Genomic DNA, 12,365 nt, shown 5'->3' on the forward strand with positions numbered 1-12,365 from the left:
TATTATTCAATGTTTATTCAGTTTTATTAAAACAAAAACACATTTGTTTGTGTTTTGTGCAACTTATTTACCCATTTACATTTACTGCAGCCATTTTCTGGATATAATCTCACAGCCATTATTATGTAACTAGGCGGAACACAGATATTAGTAATCCTGCTGCACACCCCATGGCCTTCTGGGGGCTGTGACATCATCACTCACCACTAGCCGTGGCCAGAGCAGTGTGGGTAGGCATGCTGATGGTGCGGCCATGGTATGTCCGTTCGCCTGCTGAGGCCTGAGGGGTAGATATGATTTAATGCAGTTAGATGTCTAACCTGTTTGTGACTTATTGTGGAGGCTGTTGGTGCTACATTATTTCTGAGTGTATGAATTTGCAATTTTAAAAACGTTTTTAAGTGTATGTATCTGCATCCCCATGTTCTCCCTGTGTCACAGTATGCTATTTGTGTGTGTGTATGTGTGTGTCCCCCAGAAGAGATGTGAGATTTAAAGTTTGGGCTGTAAATAAAGTAATCTATGATTGTTTATGTGTCTCAGTAGACGATGAAATGTGATGGACTCTGTGAGACTGGGCTGTGTATGCAATGGCAACGAAGGCTAAGTGTGTGTGTGAGTGCTCGTGCAGCGAATGTAATGAGAGAGAATGTGTGTGTGTATTCACAGGACATGATGAGAGGTGATGGTGTGTCTGAAGTGGAGCTGGCCAGAAAGCCAAAGAGGGACAAACTGTGGATTGACAGAAACTGTGGATTGTCAGTTATTGCTGATGGAAAAAATGGTCCAAGGAGGAGCAAGAAGGTGACTCGTTATCTTCATCTTAAATAGTAACACTCTGTGTAATATTACACACATTTCAGTAATTTTCATACATTTTAATATAAAACAATTTGGTTGATGTGCATATTGAGCTCCCTGTTAACAAGGGATGTTAGGATTAGATTTTATCAAATCTGTTTTTGAGACATCCATCTGTTAATAATAGTGCACTTCACAACATTCAGTGTAATCTTGAATAGCTCAGAGAGACCAGAAGGGGCGATATAAAATGGTGTTACCTTGATCACGTGACAACTCATGTGCATGTACAAAACCAGGCAGTTCCATGTAGTGGTGCTTTCTTGTCCGCATAAGTGAATTGGCACACGTTTCACGTTTTATATATGACACTGAAAAACAAAAACCCTGCAGTCACTGTCATGATTGTTTTGATATGTGTACAATGGATCTCCCAGCAGACATGGATAATGTGCTTACCTGGAACCCAATGAACACCCAATGGCATGTATAGTGGTGAAATAATTTGATACTTGTTCCACAAGGACTTTGTTATTATTTGTTATAATATATCAGTATGCTTTAATAGTTATTTCACCAAATGTTTTGAATAATATGGCGTTGGCTTAAATGTGCGTATTTCATGAATATGAGAATTACAATTTGCTCTTCATGGTTACTGTGCTGATAAACGTGTGTGTGTGATTGGGGACAGTTTTACTGTATGTGTGGAAAAATAGGATCAGGGACATGTCCTCCCTGTGAACCTCAAGTTGCAAGGCTGCATATTGCAAATGAAAGTGTGGAGGTCAGGGTTTATATTATGACAATTTCACAGTCGTTTGTTTGTCCATATACTTATTATTAGTGTTGCAGCCTTAATAATCCATCTGCTATTGGAAAGTCGGACCAGGGCTATAGAAAATGTGCTGATGTCAGCATAGTTCATGAAGGGCCTGACATGTATACCAATTACTGTTAATATTCAGGGCTGCTGTGTGTTTAAATGCAGTGTATATCCTCGATGTACTGCAGATAATGTGCGTGACTGCAGTATTGACGGTAGATGACAGTCAATAATAAATATTTGTATTAGGCATCAAATTGACTCCTGTGAAAGGTAGTTAAATAGATCTGCACTATGATATTTTAAAGCTATGCATAGCCATAATGGCTCTGTATAATGGTGTGGTAATAGTGGCTCTACTCACAGTCAAATATATTGGTACTCATTGTGAAAACAAGACCTCTGCAAAATCAATTAAATAATCAAGTGTTTCAGTGTTTTTGTGGTAGCCTTGTGTACTTTGAGCTGTGTGCATCCTGAGCATTTATTTTTAATAAAGGAGCAGAGAGGGGAGCTGTTTAGCCTTGAGGGTGAACTGGCACTCTAAATGCACTCTATGTATCAATAGTTCCATTTACTCAATCAGTTGAAACCCTGTTTTCACCAGTGACTAGACTACTCAGCCTTTCTCTTCTACTCCCCTAACCCAGTTATAAGAATACTTTTTTTCTCATAATTTCTGGTTCGCATCACCCTTTTACTGGCTATACAGTTACAACGAAACGCAATGTCAATATATTAATGCATTTAATTATTTCAATTTCCATAGTGGGCTGTGTATGTAAAAGAGAGAGATGGGGAAGAGAATTGTAGATTTGAGGCTTGCAATTGGGAGACAAGACATCAGAGAAATCAGGGATGGAAAGGCAAAAGAGACCTCACATAACAGCACATGAAGTTATTAGGCAGTCAAGAAAGGAAACAGTAGCCATTTTGGTCTGACTTTACTCTTGCTTCAGGGTGTGTAAGGGCGTGTTTGCTTGACTGTGTGCTTCAGTCCAGCGGGGGCGCTGTTGTCACATATAGTTTAATACTGTGCTTCATGGGGAAAAACCCCGGCCTGGCGGTATAATCCTTCTAATGCTCTACTCCTCTCACATCCCTCCAATCTGATTGGACACCAGGGATGGGAACGTGCAGGACATTGAGGGGGGGTGGCCAACCAAAAGGTCGAGCCCCACGGTGAAGTGGGGAGGGGAGGGAGGAGGATGGGATCCTGACATGAGGGAATCTCTTCACCATAACAAATCTACAAGAACAGACAGAGTCAGCATCACACACACACACACACACACACACACACAGGCACACACTGCAGGAGCAGGAGGGAGGGAGGCACCTCGTTTGACCTTGTCAGCTCTGCTCAGAGTCTCCCTCTACGATGCTGAGATGTGAGAGAAGGTGCTAGAAACAGATGCGCAGCGTTCATGGGAAAAGGAAAAGAGAGCGAGAACGCGAGTGTGAGGAAGGGCTAGAGAGAGAAGCTGCTGGAGGGAACGAGGGCACAGTGATGTGCTGCGGTGCCTCTGCACCTCTCTCTCCCCCTCTCTCTCTCTGTGTGTGCCTGTGTGTGAAAGAGAGAGAGGCAGAAGGGGGCGTGTAAACGAGAGCGCTGCGCTCTGCTCAGTGGAGGGATGCTCCGTCTCCTTGCTGCCTAACAAGACCACTCGCTCTCCGAAGATCCCCGATGAACCGTCGCAGGGACGGGAACCACGGAAACCACACCGCCTCCAAGACAACCAGTGGTGTCAACTGCACCCCTGCAGCCAGGCAGCCCATAATAAGAGACAGTAGGATACAGTAGGAGAGTGCTGACTGGAGCCGGGGTCACTGTCGGAAGGAGTGAGGACGCAGAATTAGACGCTGTCAAAGGTAGAGGAGCCTCGTCTCTCATCTTTCTCTTGTCGACCCCTCGTCTCCATCACTTCCTCTTTCGTGTTGCCTTCTGTCAGCTGCTGCTGCTGCATGCTGCAGTTCACTGAGGTTGTTGTTTTCCTGCAGAGCTGGACTGTACCTGCTCAGAACTGCTGTAGTTTGGCGTGATGCGTGTGACTGCTGTGCTGTAGTGTATTTTTAATGCGTGCATGTGTATGTGTGTGTGTGTGTGTGTGTGTGAGAGAGAGAGAGAGTGTGTGCGCTTAATCATTACTGTATTGTTCATTCCCCCATTGTCATCCCACTGTTCTTTACTACCTGCCTTTCTCTCCTCATTTTCCAATTGCATATTCTGCTGTTCATGGTTGGGGGCGAAGGGCACATGTCTGGAAAGTCGACAAGGGTGCCACTGACTTATACTGAGGGAACATTTCGTTTAAAACTGCCAGGAATGTACAGCCTTACCTAGGGCACATTTGCGCACGTTGCAGCTTATTGCATACAGGTATAGGTTGGTGTGATTAAATTTGCATGTATGTGTGTGTGTTGACTGGACCGGAGTGATCTGTACAGCCAGTGGTAGTCTTGCTGTATCCAAGCAGCACTGTGCTGTTTTACTGCATAACAGCAAGAGGTGGTATTAGAGACTGTGTGGTTATGTATTCAGGATGTGTTTATGGAGCTGTGGGACTCATTTCTATAATCAGAACAGATCTGTCAACACAATGTATTGTGAACAGAACTCGTTCTACGTGTGTAAATGTTTGACGGGCAGAATGACATCTGCAGCTTTTGTCAAGTGCAATTTGTTTATGGCATCTTCTAGTCCTTCATAAGTGGTAGATTTCCCAATTTTGGAAAGCTGCTGACTAGATGCTAAGGATGTACAAAAAAACGCATTGACACCAGGCAACTGATTATGAGTACTGCATATTAACTGATAACAGGTTATGTTTAATTTTTGTTAGTGATTTTACAAAACCAAGACACAAAATTATGAAATAAGTTTATGAAACAGAAAATAATGGCAAAAAAAAACAGCATTGAAAAATGTCAGAAAGTGTCTTAAGTGCTTAATGTATTATTTTATGCACTTGTGAGTAGAAGTGTGAGTAGTACCAGCCATGGCAGTGAGCCTGGTATTGGGCAGAAATTTATACCTTATCGATGCTGGTCCATCAGTACCCCTCGTGACATTTTAGGTCAGAAATGGACCAGTTATGAACAGAGCCCTTACAGTCTGATTATCTTACCATTTCAGTGTTCACGTCGTGACTTATTGGCTATGCATGTTATTAAGTGACTTCTTTTTGTTAGTCTTTTGAAAAAGCAGAGCCATAAGGGCGATTTCACGACCCCCCCCTTGGACACTGGACAAAATACTTTGGGGGACCTCGTGTTGAGTTATGATTTTTGCATGGTATTAGAATAATATTCTTTTTTTAGAAGACTTCATAAGACTAATGAGGCTGCGCTGCCACATCAGATGACAAAGAATAAATGAATTGGAAAACTGTGCATACTGTATTAATTTGTATGAATGTGTGAACCTCTGAATCCATCTACAAACATGTGTAAACATAAATGTATTTGTTTAGTTTATGAAGGCGTGGGTAGAGTTGTAGTGTAATTTGCTTTGTATCTGGATATAAGCCACGTCAGGGCTGCATAGAAAGCACTCTTTCCAACATGCTACTCCGGAAATAACCTTGTGTTAATAAATAATACAGTGCCTGCCAAAACCAAGGCCTGTGGTTCTTTAACTTAAAGAAAACATAAATTGCTGTGCTCTTATGGTACTGAATAAGAAAACATCCATGTTGTGTTTTAATGCTGAATTTCAGAGAATTGAACCTGGCTCCAAAAATGTTTAATGTATTTCTGCAGTTCCGCATATCCTGTCATACATTCCCAGAAACAGAGCATGAGTTAAATGTATGTAAATCGTGTCGCTGGAATGGATATTGTGCGTGAGTTTTACAGCTTGTGTGCTTCACACACAGCTTGGAGTGGGCATTGACCATGATGTGGTGATGCACAGGCTGGCCAGGTCATGTGACCTCCCACCACTGCAACTGGGGCTTTAATGATATGAACAGCCATGTGTGGAGATTACATAACATCACCCTCCCAGGGAAAAGCCATGTGTGTGTGTGTGTGTGTGTGTGTGTGTGTCTTTCTGTCTGTTTCTGTGTGCGTGAGATGGGATATCGGGATGAAATATTGTCCTCATATTGGATCTGGTTTTAACCATAGCAGAACACATAATCACATGTTTTATCTGTCTGTGTGTGTGTGTGTGTGTGTTATCTGCTTTAGACACTGTGTGGCTATGTGCTGTGGATTGTAAGTAGAATTACTGGCGTGTGTGTGTGTGTGTGTATGTGTATAGATTATTCTACAGACAGATGCTTTGAAAACTGGGCTATAGGTGCAGCTGCCTGGTATCAGAATCTGGCATAATGCTGCATGCCTGAGTACCAGTCACATATTGTGTGCTGATATGAAATTAAATGTATGTTTTTGCTGAGTTTGAAATCAGAAGAATTGTTCATCTAGTTCATTATTGTTCACAAAACAACGATGAGCATTTTGTGCTGACAAGGATTTGAATGTAATTTGAATGCATCATCAATGCATGTTATTTTAAAATAACAGAACTGTTCTACTGTTCTTTATAGGTGCAGTTTTTATAATAGATAATAATAAAACAAGGAAAATAGTAAAAATGCACTCTGCAGCTTGATGACATAATTGTTCACAGTCACATTCACAATTCTGTGCCAGCCAGTAATTTCAATCCAGTCTCACAGTAACAGTGCAGGCTTAAGTGTGTTTATCTCTTATTTCCATGTCAGTGTTTGTCTTTTGATAAGCTTAATTCAAAATCAGATTTAGCTGATGATCAAAAGCTGCATTTTCCAGACAAATGTGTAAATAGCGGTATCTTGAATTTTGCAAGGTTTTATATGTTTGGGTTGGCAAATGTTACTGAAGATTATAAATAGGAAAGCAATTCGCACCCAATAAATTGTGTTAATTATCAGCAAAATGCGTAATTTGGCGTGATGTGTGGGAACGCTGTGCTGTTGTGTATTTCTATTGCATGCGTGTGTGTGTGTGTGTGTGTGTGTGCTTAATCAGTTCTGAAGCTGAGCTTTCTTTCATCATTACCATTTTGTTCATTCCCCCATTTCCATCTCACTTTTCTTTACCACCCTCTTTCTCTCCTCATTTCTATTTGCATATTCTGCTGTTCATGCTTGGGGGCGAGGGGGCACATGTTTGGAAAGTAGACAAGGGTACCACTGACTTACACCGAGGGGACATTTTGTTTAAAAAGGCTGGAAATATTCAGGCTTACAGTTCACCTAGGGCACATTAGCACACATTGCAGCTTATTGCATACAGGTATAGGTTGGTGTGTTTAAATGGTGGTAGTAGTCTAGTGGGTAACACACTCGCCTATGAACCAGAAGACCCGGGTTCAAATCCCACTTACTACCATTGTGTCCCTGAGCAAGACACTTAACCCTAAGTTGCTCCAGGGGGACTGTCCCTGTAAATACTGATTGTAAGTCGCTCTGGATAAGGGCGCCTGATAAATGCTGTAAATGTAAATGTTTAAATGTGCATATAGTGTGTTGACTAAACAGGAATGATCTGTACAGCTGGTTGTAGTCTTGCTGTCTTCAGAATGTGTTTATGGAGCTGTGGGACTTTAATCAGAACTGACCTGTTAACACAACAAATTTAGTCCAGTTTTTGCCAAGGCCATCTTCTAGTCCTTTATCAGTGGTCAGTTTCCCAAGTAAATTTTCAATTGCTCACTCAAATGAAAGTGTCCACAGCTTTTACCCTGAAATGAAACAATTCTCATCTCAATCTGACCATTCACATCAGTTGCCAGTGGTGGCATCACTGTGATATGACAAGGATGTAAAAATCTTGCATCTAGTATAAAGCAAGGGTGAATGTAAATAGGTTCATCAGAAGATACAAACATCCTAAAAGGAAATTTTGCACCCCAATTGTTCCAATTATTGATAATATCTAATTGGGGCTAACTTAGCATCCACTGGTCATATGTGTGTATTGCATCACTGCAGAGTGCAATGGGATTTTGAGTATGAGTTTACTTTCCATAACACTTTGCAACAAAATGCAATTAGATGCCATTGCAAAAATATATTGATGTTAATATTAAATAATTGATAATGTATCATATTAATTATTATTAGATTTTGAAAAAACACATTACATCTTATAAGAGTAACTCCTGCATGGATTTAATCCCAACAGAGATTGAAGTTGAGGTTGGTAAAGCCTATTTTTTAAGTAAAGGTGACTGCTGAGCACTGGCCTGAATCTGGCACTTACACACTCTGCGTTTGTTTACATCATATGTTAACAAAATCAATAGTGTTGACAGCGATTAATTAAGTCTCAGGCCTTAAAGGTTGTTTGACACTGTGCTTTCATTGTTGTGGGAGTGTATTTTTCTGTTAGCTGACCACTAAAGCTGTACTCTGTCCCGCTTTGTCTACTAAAGGGACTATTACACTCCTGTTCAGTTTGTGAGTGTGTTGCCTCCCAGTTTTGTCTGTTGTGCTGTTTGTGGGAGGTAGGGTATTGTCCAGAAAGTGTTACTGGAGCTGTCTGACTGCTGACGACTGAAGTTAGTTGCATTTCCATAGTGCTCTGTTTGAGGGAGCTACATTATGCTGTTGCCTGTGTAATTATAATGTGCAGTAATCATTACCATCAACGGCTCCTGCCACCTCTGAACCTCTAGGGTGACATAGGGTGAAAATTTCAAGAAAGATGTGTTGAACGCATGGTAGTAAACATATCTAAATTCTGGGCATGTAAGAATTTAATATTGGATCCCCATAAACATAGGCTTTGTGGGGCCTCTGATTGTGTAGGATATAATCACAATACACAGAAATGGAGCAGTGGCCCTTTAAAATCTTTTAACACTTTCTGCTATAACATCATAGGCATATCAGATTTTTTCAAACAATAAACACAGCAACAACAAATATATTTTCCCCATCTCAAGGCCTCAGATGCATTTGGGGAGAAATCTTAATGGCCTGTTGGTGTAGGTTTTATTACTTGCGATTACATATTATGCTGAGTCTAGTGATGGTCGAGACACAGGCACAGAATATGAAAATATAAGTATCTCTTTCTCTCTCACACACACACACACACACACACACACACACACACACACAAATACATAGTGATCGACACAAGCACACTACACCTGGACCGTGAGTCAGTTCATTGGTGTCACCTGGTGTAACATGGTATCACATTGGGGCTGATTGATTTGCATCAGTACTTACATCAGTACTTACATATATCTTAAAGGAACATTCTGATACTTATATTTATAACACCATGTTATTAGTTCCTTGATTATTCCGTGATTAATTAGGCTGTAACTCTGAAGCATGCATGTGTGTGCATGTGGCCAGAGTTTAAGAATAAGGTGATACGTGTGACAACAGTTGGATACGTGTGTGTTTGTCTGTAACTTGGCTGATAATATGAGCCAGGTCAGCATCTCCTGCTGACAGGAATACTTAATATATCCACATCCTGTGATTCAGCTTTCTGCTGTGAACATGTGAAGCCACTCCTGAGCAATCTCTAAACATGCTAAAGTCTGAAGACCAGCTGAGCTTTAAATTTGTCATTTGGCTCCACTGGTTTACAGATGAAGTGTGTAAACAATGTTGGTAAGGCCCTTGACAGAACACAGTTAGCTACATATTATGCACTGGGCTTGCATTATAAACATTGTTATATAGCTTTTGGGAGATAAGAAGTGCTCTTTTGCATTCTCTCTGTTGAGTCTGTAAATCAGAGAACCAGGTGAACCATGAAAGGGATCCACAGTGACACGTCTCCCCTGCAGTGTTGGAAGGGAAGTGAATTGATTCTGACGAAAGTGGATCAGGGCACGGGAGACGTTTAAATCTCTGTCTTTTAAATCCAATCTCCTATGACAATGCAAACAAAACACACCAGACTTCGGTCCCATTTATAACTGTGCTGGCCTTCGGTGAAATCAGCCTCTCATTTATCTCTGGGGTAAAACCACAAACCACATATCCCACATTTATCGCTGTTATAGCACTATTATGTCCTGTGTCCTTGTACATGTTAAATAAAAATAAATTGAATATCAGCCTGTCTTGTCAGGAAAGAATTATTCTTTGAATGCTTCATTTGTCACACTTTTAAAACACACATTACTATTTAGTACTGTGACCCGTATCTGTGTGTGACTGCGGATGGACTGTGTGAAAATTAGTTTTTAGAATGCATATATGGGTCTGCCAGTGTTCGTAGGGTTCGTAGAAGGTAGGTGCAAGGTAGATACTTTGTTGACCATGGTTATGACAAAGGTTTGAGATCACCGGAGCCACGATGTGTCGGACCCGTATTGAATTTGGGGAAAGGTTGAGTGGGTGCTGCATACAGAACAAGCGTAATTGTAAGATTATTGCTGGGTGTGTACTATCACTTCATCCACTTGTTTTGTTCTGCCTTGACAACAGACAATGGACAACAGAGACGCAGAGAAAGAGTCACCATAAATTTCTATTTTGACTAATTGTCCTGCCCTTAATTATTATGCATGATTGTGTTAAATATGCAATTATATTGATATGTGAATTATTTGAATAACAAGCATATGTTTTTAATCCCGGATAAAAGAAGTCAGATTGAAACATCATATTCACAGAAGACACGAAGCACATTTTGAATGTTTGTCCTTATAGCGTGTAAAAGACTGTGGAACGACTGATCCTATTACCAGGCCAAATCAGTATCTAGCTGCACTACCACAGCATGGGAAGGGGCTAATTCCATTGTGGGGGCGTAATGAAGCAAATTTCATTTCCTCTGCCCTGCCACACAAATGAATTAAGGGGACAGACATGAGGTGCCTCCTAAATTGACATACTAAATTGACACACCTGCCTGTTTTCAAGCTGATTTGATGTGAGCTCATGTTTTGGGAAGATATTTACAGGGCCGGGCTGGCTTCCAGACACAGTACAAATTGCACTGTGTTGTTGGTACACAGCCTAAATATATTCAGCCAAAGCCAAATGTGCTTAATAATGTTATAAAGTTTGGAATGATAGTAGCAGTTCATACACCAACATGTACATATTGCATTAATATGTTTTATCATGTTGGCTTCTAGAGAACAGGCTGCTGATGTAGGGGCAGTTGTGGCCTAGCGGTTAAGGAAGTGGCCCCGTGATCAGAAGGTTGCCGGTTCGAATCCCGATCTGCCAAGGTGCCACTGAGGTGCCACTGAGCAAAGCACCGTCCCCACAACACTGCTCCCCGGGCGCCTGTCATGGCTGCCCACTGTTTACCAAGGGTGATTGGTTAAATGCAGAGGACAAATTTCACTGTGTGCACCGTGTGCTGTGTATCACATGTGACAATCACTTCACTTTAATGTTATCATCCAGCGTGGACCTGCAACACACATCTGTTTTGAAAGCTTTACTGGTCAAGAATAGATGGCTTTGGATCCATTGCTCTTAGAACCACTCTCAGATTCTTTAACATTGTTTTTTTCTGAAGGCCCCATGTGGTAATGTTCCCAAACCTCTTCCTCTTATGTTTCAATAGATTATTATTTACAGTCACATTATATTCCTCCCATTAAATCTGTTTTAATTCCAAGATATGATAAAATGAGGCAATGGAAACACAGAAGGCACTCATAGGCTCTAGAGGGAACTGGATTTGACAGACTTTGCTGTGAGTTCAAGTCGCCTAACTGTTTCTTACCCCAAGGACAAGTACCATGAAAAGAACAGAAAGGCACAAACATGCATACACACCTCAGGTTGCTGAACCATAAGATGCTTATGTGCGCTGTAGTCTGTCATGGCAGGCACAACATATTACTATAACAATCAGTTTTATTGGCCAATGGGAGGAAGACTTGGATGAGGTTCTGTCTGATGAGATGTGGAGTATGGCCATAAAAAGGAATCACTCCAGTTTGATTAACTTATAACATAAAGTCATTCAGTTTAAGGTCTTACATTGGTTACACTGTTCTAAAGTTAATAAGCCAGATTTATATTGGATATTACCCCAGTCTGTGGTCGATGTAAACAAAGACCATGTCAAACTGGCAGAAACTAGTGGTATCCAGGAAAATCCATCTACTGTCTAGAGAAGTCTGGCCAAAAGTGGTCTTCAAGGAAGAGTTGCAGGAGGTGCTCTGGGCTGATGAATCAAAATTTGAAATATTTGGCTGTAGCAGAAGACTGTTTGTTTACCAAAGGCCTGTAGAGCAATACAACAATGCCAGGAAACAGTGAAGCAGTGGTGGAGGTTCCTTACAACTTTGGGGCTGCATTTCGGAAAATGGAGGTGGAGATTTGGTTCAGATTAATGGGTGTCCTCAATGCAGAGACATACAGACAGGTCTGGCAGGAAGTCGGGTATGTTTCATTTTTCTCCAGCCTATACCTTAAGATTCTGCATTTTAGAATGCATTCAATTTTACAATATGTGGACTCTGGCCCATTTGTCCGTTGGCGTTACAGAGGCCAGCAGGCAGTACTCCCTCGGGGGAATGCTAATGCTAATGCTAACGCTAATTGCCTGTTGGCCTGGGGTGGGTGTATTGCAGCTGGGGATGGTTTCAGCTCTAAAAATATCCTCCTCTCTCCCTCCCCCTCTATGTCTTTCCTCCCCTGTTCTCCCTGTTGTTTGACTGGTGGCAGCTTTCATTGCGCTTGTGTGTGTGTGTGACTATGTTACAGTGGACTGGGCAGAAAGGTCAACTCCAGGCTGTTTTAGG

General features: G+C 41.4%; 1 protein-coding gene across 22 annotated transcripts in view; it reads left to right on the forward strand.

Annotated features, from left to right (window-relative positions):
• Positions 1-211: 211 nt before the first annotated feature.
• The window catches only part of rimbp2b (RIMS binding protein 2b), an 80,133-nt gene continuing 67,979 nt past the window's right edge, over positions 212-12,365 (forward strand). For 13 of the 22 annotated variants that reach the window (XM_028995457.1, XM_028995458.1, XM_028995466.1 and 10 more), the window contains exons 1-2: positions 224-256; positions 670-804. In XM_028995457.1, coding sequence (XP_028851290.1) covers positions 254-256; positions 670-804 — 138 coding nt within the window. In that variant the 5' untranslated portion in view covers positions 224-253. Of the gene's footprint in view, positions 288-669; positions 805-12,365 lie in introns of all 22 variants that reach the window. The other 9 variants (XR_003751196.1, XM_028995475.1, XM_028995476.1 and 6 more) reach the window with 4 other exon arrangements.

The sequence above is a fragment of the Denticeps clupeoides genome, chromosome 11 (assembly GCF_900700375.1).
Source record: "Denticeps clupeoides chromosome 11, fDenClu1.1, whole genome shotgun sequence".
Classification (NCBI taxonomy): Eukaryota; Metazoa; Chordata; class Actinopteri; order Clupeiformes; family Denticipitidae; genus Denticeps; species Denticeps clupeoides.